Source organism: Lithobates pipiens, unplaced genomic scaffold (assembly GCF_037356315.1).
Source record: "Lithobates pipiens isolate NorthernLeopardFrog02 unplaced genomic scaffold, aLitPip1_a1.2 Scaffold_18, whole genome shotgun sequence".
Lineage (NCBI taxonomy): Eukaryota > Metazoa > Chordata > Amphibia > Anura > Ranidae > Lithobates > Lithobates pipiens.
In genome coordinates this window covers 294,225,890-294,247,055 of record NW_027507758.1, presented here as the reverse complement: position 1 = coordinate 294,247,055, position 21,166 = coordinate 294,225,890, and the positions used below count along the sequence as shown (strand labels likewise).

The window sequence follows — 21,166 nt, the reverse complement described above, 5'->3', positions numbered from 1 at the left end:
ACTAATATCACTGATGGGGCTCTATTCCTCACACGGATACCAACAATGGGGGATAATTCTTGCCACTGACGATAATGAAGGGGCAATTGCTCCCACTAATATCAATGATGGGGCACTATTGTTCTCACTGATACCAACAATGGGACACTGTTCCTCCAAATGACACCAATGATGGGGCACTATTCCTCCCACTGACACCAATGAAGGGGCACTATTCCTCCCATTGACACCAATGAAGGAGCACTATTCTTCTCACTGATACTAACAATGAGGTCATGCTTCTTCCCCTGACACCAAAGCGGGGCATAATTCCTTCCACTGACACTAAGGATAGGGTATTATTCTTCTTACTAATATCAATGATGAGCCACTGACACTAACATTGGGGCACTTTTTCTTCACTGATACCATTGATAGAGCACTTTTCCTCCCACTAATTCTGATGATGGGGCATATTTCCTTCCCCTAATACCAATGATGGGGCACTATTCCTACCACTGACACTAATTCCTCCCACTAATACCAATGATGGGGCACTATTCCTCCCACTGATACCAATGATAGGGCGCTATTCCTTCCACTGATACCAATGATGGCGCACTATTTCTCTCACTGACATCAATGACGGCGCACTATTCCTCCCACTGACACCAACGACAGGGCGCTATTACTTCCACTAACACCCACAACAGAGCACCATTTCTTTCACTAATACCATAATTCCTACTGACCACCAAGTCTGAGGCCATGTTTATTCTCACCGGTGCTGGGCTTGGATAATGTTCTACCCCCAATGGCCACTATCTTCCCCCCCTAAAGTCCGAAGGACAGTAAACAGGCCCTTTGAAAAGTTTGGAGAGCCCTGCTATAGCAAAACAATGACTGCTATAGGCAACAGGAAGAACTTATATGCATGAAGCACAGAATGTTTCAGCTCCTCTCTAATTTAAGAGCTTTTACTTAGTGATTTCTACCCATTAAGCTGTTACTTTTTCTACGTATCACTGATTGCAGTTTTTTTCTCCTATGATGAAGGTGGCAGGAGTGAAACCAGTTATTGTTCAGGGGGATGTTATGCAGAGAGAGCTGGAAACCTGTCTAAGAAAAGAATACAGTGAAGATAATCTGCCTCTTCTATTGCATCAGGTAACAATGTGGAATATTATTTTGAATGGCACATAAACAGTGTGCATAATCCTGTGCATGCAAGAATCTTTTTTTCCCCTTAAATTACACATGCCATTAAAGAATTGCACTGTTCGGAATATAGTTGCCTAGTTTTGTTGGCTTTGGTCTTTTCGGGATGACAGAAAAAGTACAAGTATGCATAAAATGGAAGCCAGGCAAAAGTCTAAATTCCTTATCTCTATGACTATTCCAGGTCAGTGATTGATGCCAAAGTGCCAACATTATCAGAAGTAGGTCAGCAATGACGGCCTACATAATTCTCTCTTGGCAGGTTTCCTATAAACATCTCCAGTATGACTTCCCCATATACAGTACTCACTGCCCCCAAGAAACTATCCCTTTCTTCAATCATTTCTGAGTTACTGACACAGAAAAAATATGCTCATTAAAAAGGTGAAGTGTAATCAGAACTTACCATGTCAGTCTGGCATCTAGCATTTGCAAAAGGTGAGGTCAGCAGTGGCAGCCTACACATTTTATCGGTAGAGGTATCCTATAGCAAACCTTACTGCAACTTCAAAGGAAGCATATGTGAATGTTGGGGACCACAAAAAGTCTATTAGTCACTGATATACAGAAGAATTAAGACAGAACTTTTTTTTCATTTTGGATAAAGTAAGGGAGGGTTATAACCCCTGTCAGATTTATTTTACCGTCTGTGTCCCATTGCTGAGATTTCCCTTCACTTCCTGTCCTATAGCCAAACAGTAAGTGAGAAGAAATCCCTTGCAAATTAAGGGAATTCCTTGGGGACCCCCAGGTCACCAAAGCTAGTGTCCCATTGGAAGATTTTCCCTATTTTACGTTTCTGGGAACAACCAAAAATTTGGGGTTTTCCTTTACTTTCAATTTGAATGATTATGGTAAACAGGATAAATAAAGAGGGAGAATTTTCTTAACGGGGGCACAGACAGCAATAAAAACTGATAAGCATTCTAATACCTCTTCACTCTATCCACAACTTAAAAAAGTTAAAATTATACTTAAAAAAAAACTCCCTGCATAGATATACCTCTCTTCTGCCTGCCATTGCTTGAAGGTCTGAATTATACAAATGATTGTATATGACTTTAACAGCAGTCCTTCCTAAGTACTGGCTCTGTGCCTGTCCTCTTTTGTCACTAGAGGTGGCTGTACATACAGCAAGTATGTGATCTGTGGCACCAACAGAATATATTACGAAGACACAGCACACAGGAACTACGTTTTGTGGTTGTTGGGTTTGCCAGGGTGTTTCTTGTTTATTTTCCAAGCTTGAACAGATCCCAACAAATACACACATTTTTTAACAGAACTTCACAACACAGATGTGCAAATGTATATTGTATGTTTGGCTAAATCCAGCGTTCTCATTTACACACGCCCTTAGCTTTATTCCTATACATTTGGGATACTATTATTTTTATGATTATAACATGATTTCTGTAGATCAGGGGTCTCCAAACTTTGTAAACAAAGGGTCCGTTGACTGTCCTTAAAACTTTATGGGGGGCCGCTTTGTGGCCAGTGAGAGTTAGGAAAATGTCCTAGTTTCAGAGGGAGAACACAATGCCTCTTGATTGCTATTAGGGGGAGTAATAATGCCCCATTGTAGATTTCAATGGGAGTAATATTGTATCAATGGTATCAATGGGAGAAATAGTAGCCCATCATTGGTATCAATGGGAGAAATAGTGCCACATCATTTGTATCAGTGGGAGGAATAGTGCCCCATCATTAGTATCAGTGGGAGGCATAGTGCCCTATCACTTGTGTCGGTGGGAGTAATAGTGCCCCATTATTGGTGTCAATGGGATGAATAGTGCCCCATTATTGGAGTCAATGGGAGGAATAGTGCCCCATCACTGGTGTCAGTGGGAAGAATAGTGCCCCATCAATGGTGTCAGTGGGAAGAATAGTGCCCCATCACTGGTGTCGGTGGGAGGAATAGTTCCCTGATGACGGTGTCAATGGCAGGAACTATGCCCCACTGTTGCTGACAGTGGAGAGAATAATGCCCCAAGGGCCAGATAAAAGCAAGCAAAGGGCTGCATCCAGCCCCTAGGCTGCAGTTTAGAGACCACTGCTGCAGTTGACAGAATATCTATAGAATATAAAAAATTGTCCATGCTGTACTTACTATAAGGCTGTTGTGAGCTGCTGCTAGAGTTGCCAACCATCCATGAAGTGCTTAGGGCAGGAGGGTAATATTTGAGGCTGCATAAAAGATGGAAAAACTTTGATATGCACAGCAAACAGCGTGCAGTGGTGAAAATTATGTAACATACAGCACAGCTTGCAAATTACAGCAGCCAAGATAATGTACTGCACAGCATACCAAGTGACAGGGTTAGATAACATAAGGGGCATGTAACCTACAGCACAGCTTAAAGCCAGTTAGGAATATATCTGGGTTTTACAGTTTCTAAAGAATCTCTCAGTACTGGAAGTTAAGTGACTTGAGAACCATTGAACATTGAAGTCGATTTATGTGATCACCATGCAAGCATCCTGCCCCAACCAGACATCACAGGCGGAGGGGAATTTATTTCACTAAGACCATAATTCCTACTGACCACCAAGTCTGAGGCCATGTTTATTTTCACTGGTGCTGGGTGTGGACTATGTTCTACCCCCAATGGCCACTATCCGGCCCCCCTAAAGTCAGAAGGACAGTAAACGGGCACTTTGGAGAGCCCTGCTATAGCAGAACAATGACTGCTATAGGCAACAGGAAGAACTTACATGCATGAAGCCCAGAATGTTTCAGCTCCTCTTTAATTTAAGAGCTTTCACTTAGTAAATTCCACCCATTAAGTTGTTAAGCCGCGTACACACGGGCGGACTGTCTGGCCAACTTAGTCCGTCAGACAATCCGACGGACAGTCCGTCCTACTTTCGAATGAACGGACTTGACCACACACGGATGCAAAACAGTCCGTCAAAAGTTGGCGCAATGACGTGTACAGCACGTACGACGGGACTAGAAATAGGAAGTCCAATACACAGCAATGCAACCTTTCGCCGTGTAAATCCTTTCTGAGCATGCGCCATACTTAGTCCGTCGAACTAGCCTACTCACGAGCGGATTGTCTGCTGAAACCAAAGTCTGACGGACAATATTACGGAAATTCCGAAATACTTAGTCCGCCAGACTGCACGCTGAAAAAGTCAGCTGAAGCCCACACACGAGCGGACTGTCTGCTGAAATGTGTTTCGACAGACTAAGTTGGCCAGACAGTCCGCCCGTGTGTACGCGGCTTTACTTTTTCTACATACCACTGATTGCAGTTTTTTTCTCCTATGATGAAGGTGGCAGGAGTGAAACCAGTTATTGTTTAGGCTGATGTTATGCAGAGAGAGCTGGAAACCTGTCTAAGAAAAGAATACACATACCAAGCGACAGGATTAGATAACATAAGGGTTAACCTACAGCATAGCTTAAAGCCAGTTAGGAGTATGTCTGGGTTTTACACTTTCTAAAGAACCTCTAAGTATTGGAAGTTAAAGGGGTTGTAAAGGTTTGTTTTTTATTTTCTAAATAGGTTCCTATAAGCTAGTGCATTGTTGGTTCACTTACCTTTTCCTTCGATTTCCCTTATAAATGTTTTTTTTCTTGGTTTTCTTTGTCTGAATTTCTCACTTCCCGTTCCTCCTCAGTAAACTGTTCAGTAAGCTGTTCTGGCTGACTAACCACCAGCTCGGATGATGGTGAGAAGTTTACTGAGGAGAAACAGGAAGTGAGATATTCAGACAAAGAAAAAAAACATTTAGAAGGGAAATCGAAGGAAAAGGTAAGTGAACCAACAATGTACTAGCTTAGAGGAACCTATTTAGAAAATAAAAAACAAACCTTTACAACCCCTTTAAGTGATTTGAGAACTCTGTATACCCACAGTAAAATCGATTTATGTGATCACCATGCAAGCATCCTGCCCCTGCCCCAACCAGACACCACAGGCGGAGAGAAAGTTTAGTTGTAACTCCAAATCATGGGACACACCATATAGCAAAATCTTTGCGATACCTGGTTAGTGAGAGTAAAAATTCCTCCTCACATGGTGCTCAGTGGAAGGAAGAATGTTCCACTACTACAGTGGTATTCAGTAGAAAGAAGAATACTCCCTTTCATTCGTTTTCAGTGGGATAAAAAATGGTCCCCTATATTGGCGGTTGGCAAGGAGTAATGGCCCCTTACATTTTTGGTCAGTGGGTAGAAGAATGCCCCCTCTTACATTGGTAATCAGCGGAAAGAAGAATGCCCCCTTTTACATTAGTTATCAGTAGTGGGAAGAATTCCCCCTTGTATTGGTGGTTCTTCCTTCTCTCGGTGACACTGAAATATGCAGCTGCATAGTGGCAAGAGACCTGTGTGCCAAGGAAAGGCGTAATGCCCCTTTCACACTGGGGCAGTTTTCAGGCGCTACAGCGCTAAAAATAGCGCCTGTGTAGCGCCTGAAAAACCAGCCCCTTTCACACTGGAGTGGTGCGCTAGCAAGACGGTAAAAAAAGTCCTGCTAGCCGCATCTTTGGAGCGGTGAAATTGATTGAAATCAATGGGACAGCGCGGCTATACCACCGGCAAAGCGCCACTGCAGCGGCACTTTGCGGGTGGTTTTAGCCCTCTTTCGCCGCTAGCGGGGGTTAAAACCACCCCGCTAGCAGCCGCAGACCGCCACTAAAGCGACGGTAAAGCACCGCTAAAAATAAAGCTGAATTCCAGGTATGATTTGTATTGCAAAGTTACATTGGTCCAGCTGGATATTTGTAGCTGAAGCAAATGTTCACCATCCATTGACATACATATACTGAAATCAGGACAATTTGTGTAGGCATATTCTAGAAAAGCAGGTAAACATTTATTTGTTCACATTTTATTTTCTATATTTGTCTTGCAAAAAAATACAAACAATGTAAATGGACATTATACAACTTTATACAAGTTACAAAAAACTTGCTTTATGACATTAAACATTGATAATTAATAAACCCCTGTTTCTTTACTAGTTTTTCTTTGACAGAATCCACCACTTAGTGCAGAGTAAATACTTGAATATGCTGAGGTGGAAGAGGTTCTGTCGTCACACTAGAGCCATGGAGGAGTGTTACCCTCAGTACCAGGTAACTAAGGAATTTTCAATGTGTTGTAGGTGCAGTTTCTTTAATGACCCATTTCAATTGCTACAGCTTTTAAAAACTTGTTTACAGTGCATGTAGTGGGAACTAGACGTGCGCCATCAATAGATTTGTTTTGTTTCCGTTCCGTTTCGTATTAGCCATTGATTCATATTTCGTAATTCGTGTCTGAAATTTAATTTGGATTCGTACAAAATACGAATTTTCATTAGGTTTGTTAACTTTTCGTAACAATTACGAACGTTCGTTATAATGAATTTAAAAAGCAAAAAATACCTTTCTCAATATGGCAGTCGTCGAGTCATTATGCTCAATATGATGGGCTCCCACCATCCCTGTGCTGTGCTGACTTCCTCCTGCAGCTGTACTACTGCTGTGCTCATTATGAGGGGCTCCCACCATCCCTGTGCTGTACTCATTATGAGGGGCTCCCTCCATCCCTGTGTGGTGCTGACTTTCTCCTGGGGCTGTACCCCTGCTGTGCTCATTATGAGGGGCTCCCACCATCCCTGTGCTGTGCTGACTTACTCCTGGGGCTGTACCCCTGCTGTGCTCATTATAAGGGGCTCCCACCATCCCTGTGCTGTGCTGACTTCCTGGGTTTGTACCCCCTACTGTGCTCATTATGAGGGGCTCCCTCCATCCCTGTGCGGTGCTGACTTCCTCCTGGGGCTGCACCCCTGCTGTGCTCATTATGAGGGGCTCCCACCATCCTTGTGCTGTGCTGACTTCCTCCTGCAGCTGTACCACTGCTGTGCTCATTATGAGGGGCTCCCACCACCCCTGTGCTGTACTCATTATGAGGGGCTCCCTCCATCCCTGTGCGGTGCTGACTTCCTCCTGGGGCTGTACCCCTGCTGTGCTCATTATGAGGGGCTCCCACCATCCCTGTGCTGTGCTGACTTACTCCTGAGGCTGTACCCCTGCTGTGCTCATTATGAGGGGCTCCCACCATCCCTGTGCTGTGCTGACTTACTCCTGGGGCTGTACCCCTGCTGTGCTCATTATAAGGGGCTCCCACCATCCCTGTGCTGTACTCATTATGAGGGTCTCCCTCCATCCCTGTGCGATGCTGACTTCCTCTTGGGGCTGTACCCCTGCTGTGCTCATTATGAGGGGCTCCCAACATCCCTGTGCTGTGCTGACTTCCTCCTGGGGCTGTACCCGTGCTGTGCTCATTATGAGGGGCTCCCTCCATCCCTGTGCAGTGCTGACTTCCTCCTGCGGCTGTACCCCTACTGTGATCATTATGAGGGGCTCCTACCATGGCTGTGCTGTGCTGACTTCCTCCTGGGGCTGTGCCTCTGTTGTGCTCATTATGAGGGGCTCCCACCATCCCTGTGCTGTGCCGACTTCCTCCTGGGGCTGTACCCCTGTTGTGCTCATTATGAGGGGCTCCAACCATCCCTGTGCTGTGCTAACTTCCTCCTGGGACTGTACCTCTGTTGTGCTCATTATGAGGGGCTCCCACCATCCCTGTGCTGTACTGACTCCCTCCTGGGGCTGTACCCCTGTTGTGCTCATTATGAGGGGCTCCCACCATCCCTGTGCTGACTTGCTGTGCTGACTTAACTTCATCATAACGAATAATCGTAATCATTATTGCAATAATAAAACGATATTAACGAACATTTTTATTTTGTCAGATTCTGAATCTCCCATTGACTACCAGTACCAGTCTCCCACTCCCATATTAAAAAAGGTAATTTTCCCAACCCTCACTCAGCAGCAGAAGAAAATCTCTGATTGGTCAACAAAACACCAGTCACGTTTCCGTTGTAACTGAATTTGGATCCGATATTCGTCAACGAAATTTTGTATTTTGTATACAATTCGGAAGCATAGGAATTCGTTTTTCGGATGCTGTCGAATGTACGAATTTTCGGAAATTTGCACAAATTTGTGATTTGTAAGAAACGAACCACACATGTCTAGTGTGAACTCGTGTTCCAACTTGCAATTTTGTTTGGGCAATTTTTCACGCTATTCCCTTTGTCACTTGACTGGGCTTCCCTATGCACATTTGTCGCTTTAAAAGAAGCTCAGGGACCACATTTCGGCCCTGAATCAGGCGCAAGTTTACAAATGTGTTTTGCAGTGATTCTCATGTGCTTTGTTGTGTGACAATCGCAGCAAAATCACACCACATTTGAAGTGACTTTCAGGATAAATGGCACCCAAACATGTGTTGCAGGATTTGCCACGATTTGGAATCGCGGGCAGAATCGCACTGTTTGTGCTAATGATTCCTAATTGCCCAAATGTGAACAAGGCCTTAAACACTTGAGTTTTAAGCTGGCCATACACCATACAATTTTCTTATTCAATTTCCTTTAAATTTACCTTCAACTGTGTAATACAAGGGCCTGCCTGATTGCACACAAACTGAAAGTGTTCAGATTTGACCTCATATTATATGGTTTTGGTAAATCTAAAGGAAATCTATAGATGAAAATTGTATAATGTATGGCCAGCCATACACTCTGCTTTGCTTTCAGATTGCAAGTGTTTTACTTCCAATTGAGGTGCTGGATTACACTGAAAACCTTGAGGGTGGGTTTTCTAACAATCAAGGAGAAAAATCTGCAGGCTGTATTATACTGAATCGCAACCCATATAACACAGAGAACCTGAATATACACAGTATATGCCCCATACTTTTACTTTGCTGTTCCTGTGTAGTTACATTTCTTAACATCTCCAAGCAAGCTGCTACAGTGAAAATGCACCTGAATCTGAGTCAGCGCTGACAGTCTGAATTGCTCTTATATATTTATTTATTTTTGCCTTCACACAGAATAAATATTAGGTGAGCTATGCAGAACAAGTATGAGGTAATCCGTGAAAATAAACATGAGTTCACGCCTCAAAACTTGCAGATTGTGGATATGAGTTTATACACTTATATATACCTTTCTGGGCTATAATTTACATAAGGATCTAGTAGACATCTTCTTGAATAACCCTCCTCAAAATGTACCTCAATTTACAGAAAAACAAATTACTTTTATCTTTAAGACCCCTTTCACACCACACCGCCCTTTGCGTCGGCGGTAAAACACAGCTATTTTTAGCTGCGTTTTACCGCCGGATTTGCGGCGCATTTCGGACGCTTTTACCCCCCACTAGCAGCCGCGAAAGGGTTAAAACTGCAATTGCGGCGTTTTGCCGGCGGCATTACAGCGCTGCCCCATTGATTTCAATGGGGAGCAGCGGTGGAGGAGCGGTAAACACACCACTCCTTCACCACTCCAAAGAAGCTGCTGGCAGGACTTTTTTCTGACGTCCTGCCAGTGCACCGCTGTAGTGTGAAAGCCCTCGGGGCTTTCACACTACACACAATGGTGCAGCTTCTTTAGGGCGGATTGCAGGCGCTATTTCTAACGCTATAGCGCCTGCAAAACGCCCTGGTGTGAAAGGGGTGTAAAGGCAAATTCACTTTCATGGGAAAATAAGTAGACTACAGCACTGTCATTTTCAGAAAAATTCAATCAGATTGGCAACCGGGAGGTATTCTGTACACAGGTGGTGTACATAACACCCCCAAGAAATGCCATTTCCTGCTTGTGTAATTGGCTATAGGGTATAGGGTTGCACCGATACCATTTTATTATGGGCGAATACGCGTACCAATACTTTTGGTCAAGTATTAGCTGATACCGAATACCGATACTTTGTGGTGCGATTTGCATCAATACAAAACAATTGGCGCAAATCGCACTGCAAATAATTGTATACAATTTGAACAGAAATGCGGTGAAATTCCTTTCCGAAACGCATGCGATTTCCTCCCACTGCTCCTATGTGCTTCTGTGTGTGGGTGTGTGTGTATATAGAAAGGTATTAAAGTGCCACCTAGCAAGGCAGTTTAAAAAATGTTAGAACTCAGATTGTACATATGTGGCCACATGCAAAATAATCTACATGGTAGCCAATCAAGGCCCCTGAAGGTGCTTATTTATTTTAATTGATTTTATTTATTTTTACACTGTTTTAAAAAAAAAAAAAATGGATCACTTTTATTCCTATTACAAGGAATGTAAACATCCCTTGTAATAGAAAAAAGCATGACAGGTCCTCTTAAATATGAGATCTGGGGTCAAAAAGTCCTCAGATCTCATATTTGGGCTAAAATGCAAAAAAAAAAAAAAAAAGAAAATCTGACATTTAAAAAAAATATACCTTTAAGAGGTATGGGCGGAAGTGACGTTTTGACGTCGCTTCTGCCCTCCTATGGTATAGAGACGAGTGGGGGCCATCTTAGCCTCACTTGTCTCTATGCCCAGCAGATGAAAGGACCCGATCGCCTCCGCCGCTACCGACGGCTCCGGTCAGCGACGGAAGGTGCGGGAGGGCGGCGGGAGGGGTGGTGGCACCTCTCCCGCCGCCGATAGCGGTGATCTCGCGGCAAATCCGCCGCGGAGACCACCGTTATCGTACAGCCGACCGCCGCCTGAAGAGATGGATATCTCGGTTGTGGCAGCAGCTGCTGCTATTACCGAGATATCCCTCTTCAAAAATAGGACGTACATCGTCGTGCGGCGGTCGGCAAGTGGTTAAAGATACCAAAATTGTGGTAACTCGGTTGCAGACAATTCTCCCATTTTTGGTCAACATCAATAAAACTGGGTTTATATCAGGAAAATCGAGGGATATCAACTTACGCACCTGCAATTGCCTTCTTCTGAGAGTTTCTGGTGGCATTGGATATAGAGAAGGCATTTTATTCGGTGGCCTGGCCTTATACGTCCTCGGTTCTGGAAGTCATGGGATTTGGGGTTAAATTCCGTAAGTGGAATGAAATTCTATATAGGTGCCCGACAGCACGGGTTAAACTGGGTGGCATCCTCTCATCCCCCTTCACAATTGACAGAGGTACGAGGAAAGGTTGCCTGTTGTCACTGGCTCTCTTTGCCCTGGTGATAGAGCCACTTGTTTCAGCCCTAAGACATGCAAACATGGTCAGGGGCATTCAGGTTGGCTCCGTGCATGAAAAATTAGCCATGTACGTAAATGATCTTATCCTTTTCCTGAATGAACCTACTCCTTCTCTTCGAGAAGCTTTTGACATTCTCTCTGGTTTCACTGACTGCTCATTACTCAAAGTCAACTGGGACAAATCCCAAATATTGCCAGTTGACCCTGCAGCAAATTTTTGGAGGACCCCAATCTCCCTTTAGAATGACCAACAAAATTAAATACCTGGGAATCTACATTTCCTCATCTACTGCTGATTACTATACATTGAATCTAGCTCCATTGATACAAAATATAAAAACTAGACTGAAAGCATGGGGTAATTTCCTCCTTTCCCTTTCCCTGATTGGGTGAATTAATGTATTTAAGATGAAGCTCTTAACTGCTTTTCTCTATGCTCTTAGACATTCCCCTGTGTGAATACCCAAAAAAGGTTTTCCGCTTAATAAATACTACCCTGCTTTCCTTTCTCTGGGACACAGGCCAGCCGAGATTCAAGCTGACAGTGCTGCAGAGACCTTGGAAGGAGGGAGGTTTGGATTGTCCTGACCTGCATAAATACTTCTTGGCAGCCCAGCTGTCACACACACACAATTGGTTAGAGTCCAATGTAGCAGTGGTCCTGAAATCAGCCTGTTTTGGTTACTATGAGGCATTGTGGAACATAATCTACTATGAACCCTCTGCACCTTTTCACTTGATGGTGGCTATGAGGACTGTCCTGAGGGCATGGTCAGCAGCTCTTTCCCTGCGCCCCATGCCTTCTGGACATATTTCACCACATAATCCCCTTTGGTTTAACCCGTCGCTGTCGGAGTTCATGTCAATACCGGATCCTAGTATTTGGGCACTTAAGGGTATCAAATATGTAGATCAGATTTGTCCTGGGAGAAGATTGCAAATCTTCGATGGGTTAAAACAAAAATACAACCTGCCTAGATCTTATCTGTTTAGGTTTTTGCAGCTTAGGCATGCTTTTTGTACTCAATTTGAAAACTCTCAAGTGGCTTTTTACACTTCGACTTTGGAGGACCTACTCAGAATCTATGAACAAGCCTTTGTCCAAAATTTACAAGAAATTGTATTTACATACAGGACTTGAAATTCTTAAGGTTAAATGGGTGTAAGACTTCCCTGTCCTGTATATGTGGGATTTGGAAGAAGTGTGGGAATGTTTCTTCACACAATTCGTTTCTGCAAGGGATAGACTAACACAGTTTAAGATTATGCATACAGTGTATTACACACCCACACGTTTACATAAAATATACCCGTCTATCTCAGCTTCCTGCTGGAGGTGTGTTGCACCATTAGCGGGTTTTATTCATGTATTCTGGACCTGTCCCCAAATAGAAAGAGGTCGCTACGGTCATTTCCACTGTTACCACCATCCAAATCCCACTGACAGTGGAGGTGTGCCTGATGGGTTTTGTTGACCCTCTTGCTCATAGACATGCAGTCGGAAACCTCCTAGGATTATTAGTCTATTATGCATGCAAGGCCATAGTACTCTGGTGGAAATCCTCTGCTGCACCATCCGTTAATCTTTGAAAATGGTTAATTAACTCTGCCCTCCCAAGGCCACTTACTTGTCAAGAAATCCGTGCACTGTACATGTTACTTTTTAATGTCGCTAAGAAAGCTATAGCTGGCTCTTGAAGTCCCCAGTGTTGAGCTATTCTTAGCCTAAATGGGACCATAAGAAATAAAAAACTGTCAGCCTTTTCCTTAGATATTCATGAGAAATTGCTAAAAATTTGATCTCTGTTGATATCCTACTCCTTGACTGTTTCCAGATGTACCGCCTGTGTGTTTTTCTTGTAATAAAAAATGTCAATAGATGTCATTGAACAAGAAAATAAAGTTGACTACATGTAAAAAGAAAACAAACTGACAATATTTTGTTGCTAATATCTTCATCCATTGTCACTTTCCCCAATTTACAAGCTCTCTTAATGCAATTCTCTGCTGTGTCGTGACTAAAGGTGAATCATAAGAAATCACAGGATTTAAATTTGTCTCTAGATGTTTAGACTGTGCAGAGAAACTTTAACTTTAGTTGGCAATCTGACTCTCTGCCCTATCTAGGCATCCGCCTAACCCTGTCCCTGTCCACTATCTACCAAAAGAATTATCCTCCTATCTATAAGCAACTAATAACAGATATGGATCTATGGCTCACGTCTCCACATTCTTGGCTTGGTAGATTGTATGTTATTGAAATTAATATCTTACCTAGGCTCTTAAATATGTTCAGAACCTTACCGGTTGCAATATCTCCCTCAGGTTTGTTGAAATTTCAAAATAAGGTCTTGTCATTTATCTGGGGAAACAAGAGACCCAGGGTAAACAACATACATTGTATACCTCCAAACTTAGGGGTGGCCTAGGAGTCCCTAACCTTTTGAAATACTTTCAGGCTGCTCAAATAGCGCAATTGATTCATTTTCACACTCACAAATCTTTTCGCCCATGGGTGTTTATAGAATCCTACCTGTGTCCTTCCATGCCAATCAGTCACTTAATGTGGCTACCACTAAAGATAGGCCTCCCATACTATGCCCTACTTTATCCTTTTCACTGAGCTTGTGGGACAGACTGTGCACCTTACATAAATTCAAATCTGCCCACACTCCCCTGACTCCTTTATTTCTCAACCCACAGTTTACCCCGGGTCTCACCCTATCTATGTTTTAATAGTGGAAAAATAGGGGCTTTTAAAGGATTGCAGATGTGTCCAAGGGTGACCGAGTTCTATCCAAACAATTATTGAAAGAGAAATTCCAGTTTCCTGATATGGAAATCTACTGATAAACACAAATTTCTCACTTCCCTACAACACAAGAGTGACCTGTCCTGCATGACTGCTTTGGAATCTTGCAAGAATTTCGATAAATGTTCTGGTAATATTTTAGCATTGTACTCTGAATTAATGTCTTCACTAACAAAATTGCCTTATATGATAAAATGGAAAGTGATTTAACTATGGAATTGAAACAGGTCAAATGCTACGCTTCAAAATCTTATATAAATATACCTATCATCGAAGCTAACTATAAAACAATACTTAGTCTTAGACGGTACATGATCCCAACTGGATTGGCCTCATTTGTTCCAGGAGCCTCTGTATTGTGTTTTCGTGGTTGCGTTCAGGAACGCACACTTTATCATATATGGTGGACATTTCCAAAAATAAAGCATTATTGGACATTTATCTGTAATTTTATTTAATCCCTGACCCAAGCGAATCTTAAGAAACCTCCGCAACAAGCTCTATTGGGCTATCCTGTGCTAGAGGTTCCAAGACATGTGAAAAGGTTGATTTCCCTTTATATTTATAGGGAGACAAATTACTATTGCACGATCCTGGAAGTAAGCTATTAGCCCACTTGATATGGTCAAAGCTAAATTATCTTGGATTATGATAAATAAAAGATTTTCTGCACTTCTTAATGACAAAGTGAAGTTGTTTGAAAAGGTTTGGGATGCATGGATCTGCTACTTCTCAGAAAATGTCTAGTGTTGTTATTTTTTTTTAGAGAATGGATGGTTACTTATTTCTATCCCCTATATTATCTTTCTTTTTCTTCATCTTCTGGAGGGGTTGCCTGCTGCTCTGTTGTGGGGTACCAGGCAATGCAGCACTTGTGATTTGGATGGGTCGAGGCGATGGAAGGGACCCCTCTCTAGAAATATTCTTCCTGTTTGCCCAATTTGGGCCGCTTTACTCTGTCTCAGATTGACGCATTGGATTGGAAAAAACATTTTACACGTGTTGACTGAGGCCAGCAAGATACCATTAACTTGCTGTTACCTTGTATGCCTACAGATTTTGTACTCGTTGGCTCTAACGTTTGAAGTAACATAAGCTGATTTGTGACACTGCCTGCAAACTAAGTTGTGCGATTTGATTTGCATTTGCTTTGCCTCCCTATATATATGATGTGTTCTCTATTTCTTACTCTTTCTATGTATAGGAGACAGTTGTACTCATGTGCCAATTTCACTATGTTTTGTATACCCCCTTTTTATTTGAAAATAATAAAACATATTGGAAAAGAACCACTGCTCTAGAAAACATTTTTAAAGAAGGGCATACATTTTTCTTATATTTTCCAGTCTGTTCCATGCAATATACCGTATTTATCGGCGTATAACACACGCCGGCGTATAACACGCACCCCAAGTTTAGGAGGGAATTTTAAGGAAAAAAAACTTTTAGGAGGGAAATTTAAGGAAAAAAAACTTACATTTAAATGCCCATCAATGCAGCCTTATCAGTGTCCATCTGAAGCCTTGTCAGTGTCATTTGCAGCCTTGTCATGCAGCCTGTCCATCATTGCAGCCTTGTCATGCAGCCTGTCCATCATTGCAGCCTTGTCCTGCAGCCTGTCCATCATTGCAGCCTGTCTATCATTGCAGCCTTGTGCATTGTCCCCTTGTCAGTGTTAATTGCAGATTTTATTTTTAAAAATGGCTCCGCCGAGATGTCCTGTGTATCTCGGCGGCGCCCAGTAGTTCTCGGCCGCCTTCGGCTGTTCTCGTCGGCTTTCGGCCGCCTTTGGCCGTTATCGGTGGTTTTCTGAGAAGGCCGAAAGCCGACGAGAATGGCCGAAGGCGGCCGAAAGCCGCGAGAAGAGCCGAAGGCGGCTGAGAGCCGCCCAGAGGCTCAAAATCGCTCAGAAATCGCGGAGGAACGGCGTATAACACGCACCCGTGATTTCCCCCTGATTTTAAGGGGAGAAAAGTGCGTGTTATACGCCGATAAATACGGTATATATTTTTTTTAAATCATGTAATTTTTATTAACCAGCTTTTCAAAAATCAAATAAACAATACCAAAAGAGTTGCAGAAGGAAAAAACAGCTGACCACATAAAATAAACAAGAACACAAAAATACAAAGGACTTCACATACTCAGTACATGTATTAAGAACATACGCAAATGAGTGTGTAAAGGAATTGTACATAGGGTATGACTCAAAGAATGTGCAGTACACCAAGGAAGTCCAGTATACAGTGAATGACATAACTCCACCACCAACAACACTTAGATAAACCCTTTTTTCTTATTAGGTGAAGTTACTATTACAACTGTGACCAATAACCCATTTTGCCTGTCCCTCACCAACAGCTACTCAGGCTTCATCTACTCAATGATTAATGTTTTCTTAGCTGGTTTCCTCTGTGTCCTGAAGTGGGGGCTATAAGACGAATCATTAGAGTCCAGCCACCAGGACCATATTTTTTGGCACTTCCTAGGGCACCACCTATGTGTGTAAGTTACCTCCTCTCTCTGTGATGTGTAATTAAGAGTTTGATGCCATTGGTTGTGTGTTGGAGATGTGGGTGATATCCACTTCTGTAATATGAGTTTGCGAGCTAAGCATAAGGCTCTTGTCCAAATGATATGCATTTTGTTTGGAATTAAATCTTCCAGAATGATTCCCAGGAGTGTCAATTTGGGATCAAATACCACCCTAGTCGAGCAGAGGGATTTTTTCCCAGTAACAATGAAGATTGGGGCAACGCCACAACACATGGACAAGGAATCCATGCAATATTCTAATGCAATCTAGTTACGATAGTTGTTACTTCCTCAAATAAAATTATAAAATATGTTTTTTTCATTTTCTAGAAACAAATTGGTTACATTATGCAGGAATACTTTGATGCTGTGCAAAGAGCACAGAGATTGTCTATCGCAAGAGAACACTTAATAACTGGAAAAAAGAATTCTATTCATCTAGTAACTGTGGAAGACCTCATCATTTACCTGCAGTGGCTAATATGTCATCTGCACTCAGTGAAACCCATATTTAACTATATCAGGGTATGTATCACAAGAAATCTCACATAAACTGCTTATCAAAATGATGTTTATAATAAACATTTGAATAATTGGTAATAAAATCTAATAGGTTTCTGCGTGTTAGTTACTGGGCTTATTGTCTTATTGTCTAAAGCTGGTCATACACAGCTAGTTTATTTTTTTAGTTCAGCCACCCAGACTTCTCCATCCACACAAACAAGGTGAATGGAGGTATCCTCCCGCAGAGACATTGTATTCTGATAGTGGGCCCTGCCACTGTCAAAATACATTGATCAGTGGCTGCATCTGATTGGCTGCAACTGCTGATCAATTGAAAAAATTCCAGAAGGTCCCTTCAACAGGAGTCAGTTAAATAATTGTTGAGAGGGAGTGCCCACACAGTTGATTGAAATTTGACAGGTCTAGTAGAGATTTTCAGTCAGTGTATGGCCATCTTAAAACGGAATTTCACCCTAAAGGGGAGATTCTACTGGAAGTTCTCCCCCCTCTCTGCCCGCAACATTCTGGGACACGTCACAGGTTCCAGGAGGCTTGCACATACGCAGTGGGAAGCCGGCTGTGAAGCCGCAAGGAGTCACAGATGGCTTCCCACACTACATATGCCAGTGCCGGGGACCCAAAGACAGGTGAAGAACCAGCTCTTGATCCCTGGACAGGTAAGTGTCCTTTTATTAACCTCCCTGGCGGTATTCCCGAGTCTGGCTCGGGGGGGAGATTTAATTACCATAAGCGGTATTCCCGAGCGACACTCGGGATCTATGATTTCATATTTCAAATTTTATCATACCCGGGATGTCTATTAGACTCTTGTTTGGATGGATTTAAGTGAATTATTTTTAAGAATTACAGGCCTACAATATAAAATGCCAAATTTCCATGCAAAATAATGGTACCGCTTTCAGCACCTAAAATATGAAATAATCATACCGCCAGGGAGGTTAAAAGTCAGCAGCTACAGTATTTGTAGCTGCTGACGTTTGTTTGTTTTTTTAAACCTGACTGAAGAACTGCTTTATGCTTGAGTGAGTACAAGTCACAAGCCTATATGTGTTTTAATTGTGTATTTAGCTATTTGCTTTGGTAAATCATTCCTGTAAGCAATTTATTTGAAGTTTGAAGCCCTTTAAAGCTGAAATTGGGGCAGGATGATTTTCACATATTTCTTATGTTTAAGCAATGTAATTATGTTTTTAAAGGCAGTCATCTTTTTATTATGCAGTCATCCCTTATTATGCAGAAATGGCTAGTTGAATCCTGTATAGTAAGGTATAATTCCCCTTTATATCCATTTCATAAGACTGGTGGCTACTATCCCCACTCTTTCCCTGGCCACCGCTCTTGTGACATCCCTGTGCAGTTCATTCACAATTCTAGTGGGAGGACCCAGGAATCCTAACTTCTGGTCAGATCTTCCCACTACAAGGCATTTGTAATTTTTAAGATGTTATAGAATTTTAAGATGTATAAATCGGATTTTTTACAGACATTGCAGCACTTACCAGTGTCAAACTTTGCTGAGACTGTTATTGAGTCACACTATAAAGACAAAGAATGCCAAAATATAAGGGAGGTTAAAATTGTAAATTCAAGTGAACAGGACTCTGCAGATGGCACAAGTAAGATATCTGTTTTATGTTACTTGATTCCTGTGTTTAAAAGGAGCCATAATTAATTGTTTTGTATCATGTCATATTTAGCAAATATGTTTTTACTTTGTAGATAATATTTGTAAAAATGTTTTTTGAAGCCTAAATTAGTTATACCCCTGGTGGGTCTATGGTCATTGCCAAGAGGCTGATGTGCTGTAATGAACAATCCATGGTCCACACCTGACCACATAGTGCTGAACAGTGGGTCTAGGTATACAGAGCCTGGGTCTCTACTCACATTATACACTGCACACATGTGCTGCAGTCTTTATACTCAATAAATATGGCCTAAATACTGTACTACAAGTGAGAGTGTCACAGACACATATACGTTTTTAGAAAAAGGATTTCTCCACTATGTATGATTCTCTGCATATAAAATATAGCCAAAGGGATAACACTTTCTCTAAGCATAATACCATTAGTGGTAAATATAAACAATATACAATTAGTGGTCAGTGGGAGGATTACTATATTCATGCATTGGTGAACAGCTGTAGGATGAATTCCTCCTTGCGTAGGTGGTCTATGGTAAGAGAAATACCCCCTTACATAGGTCATCTGTGGAAGGAAGAATCCCCTCTACATTTGTGAAAGAAAGTCTGGAAGAAGAAAGCCCCCTCTTGTAATGTTGATCAGTATAAAAAAAATGCCCTCATACTTTAGTGGTCAGTAAGTTCATCCTAGTAGGGGCTACTACTGGTGGTCATTATGAAGTAAATGCCCCCTTCAAATGTTGTTTAGTAAAAAAATGAACATCTTCCTTCTTACATTAGTAAGCAATAGGAGGGATAACTCCCTCTTATGTTGATGTCATTAAGAAGGAAATAGCCCCTTTAAATTGGTAATCAGTAGGCAAAATATGCCCCCTTACATTACTCATAAGTGGGAAGAAGGATGCTCTTTTAATTTCATGTTTAGTAGTGGAACGTAAGACAATATAGAGATTATTGGCATAGGCTGTTACACAAAGTGGAAAGAGCAGATGTTTCACTGGTCCAGCGCCACTGACTCTATCACCAAGGGACATCCTTACTGGAACTACTAGGGACCATCAAGCAGGAGATCAGTCTATCCAGGGATAACCTCTAAATTGGTTGGAGCTGCTGAACCATAGCTCTGAGCAAGAGACCTAGGTAACAAGCTCATGTTGCCATGGTCTCGTATCACCTCTGGGTGAGATCAAGATATTTTGATAAAAAATATACAGTTATCGAATTTCCTCATTTAAACTTCGTAGATTTTTAAAATCTCTTTATAAAACAATTGCTTTTAAAATTCCATCCCAAAGTTATGGAAGGACCAATGTATTAGCATTATAAATGTTTTGCTTTTTAAGTACTGATCTAGCATCAGTTAGTTGTGATGCAAAGAATAATGAGTTTATTTTTTACTTTTAATGCGTTTATGAAAAAGGGGCTTATGCTATTACTTTTATCATTGTTCTTTGTACAAGAGTGGGAAGGTTACGAAGACCTGCCACGGCATCAAACTGGGACAAAAAATATAAAACTGCTTCTCCGAGACTTGTTGTCAAACTTCAAAGTAGACTATGATGTTGAAAACCTGAAAAATACAGCCAGTGAATTGGATTTGCTGTCTCTGGTGAGCCTGTATATAAGTAATGTGTTATGCTATAATCCTGTACATCATTTTGTGCACTAGGTGGCAGTAATGATCAAACCTCTTTGGCAGTGTGGATGCAGTTTTCTTTGGTCAACAAACCGACAGATCGAGCTTTTATATTAATCTTTTATGGAAGTGCAACAAACTTTTCCAAAATAGGTTTTCACGGTAGCTATAAATATATGTGTCTGTCACTGACAGTTGTTTAATTTAAGCCCATATAGTAAGTTGTTGATTCCAAGAAAAGTAAAGCAAGTTTGCTCCCTAATTATTTGTATTTGTCTCTTATAAAAGTTGAACTTGCCCCCCGTTCTGCCTTCTAAACCCCCCTACTGGTCCTCTCATGTGATGGGTGACCTCACTGACTTATGTGAAGGCTTGAAGAGTTGGATGAGGCAAATCCAGTTTGACTTTTACAATGAAAGTCGAGATTTGCATATAACTTATGATAATTTTATACATAAATCTACTGATAACGTTATTATGTTGTTTAAATACCCTCTGCTTATGCATTTTTAGTCATTCTTTCAGTTTGAATTGCCCAGTTTTTGACAGGTGTACTTTAAGGTTTAGGAAACAACCAAATTAAGATAGTTTAAGTCTCTCACTTGGTATTTAACTTGTTAACTTGGTTTTCTGTAATTGCCTATATAGCAGACTGCTGAAGGGAGGGACATCACTGGGAGTAAATCGGGTATGCTCCCAGATATGACAGAGTTAAGTCATCTGGCTGTATAGGTGAATAAACAAATGTAAAGGTGTTGGCACTAAAAAACAT

General features: G+C 41.9%; 1 protein-coding gene across 1 annotated transcript in view; it reads left to right on the top strand.

The window, feature by feature from the left end:
• The window catches only part of LOC143987941 (uncharacterized), a 214,809-nt gene that overhangs the window by 19,382 nt on the left and 174,261 nt on the right, over positions 1–21,166 (top strand). Inside the window, exons 4-8 of the mRNA XM_077487143.1 lie at positions 1,036–1,146; positions 6,175–6,288; positions 16,919–17,113; positions 18,597–18,729; positions 20,219–20,367. Coding sequence (XP_077343269.1) covers positions 1,036–1,146; positions 6,175–6,288; positions 16,919–17,113; positions 18,597–18,729; positions 20,219–20,367 — 702 coding nt within the window. The remainder of the gene's footprint in view (positions 1–1,035; positions 1,147–6,174; positions 6,289–16,918; positions 17,114–18,596; positions 18,730–20,218; positions 20,368–21,166) is intronic.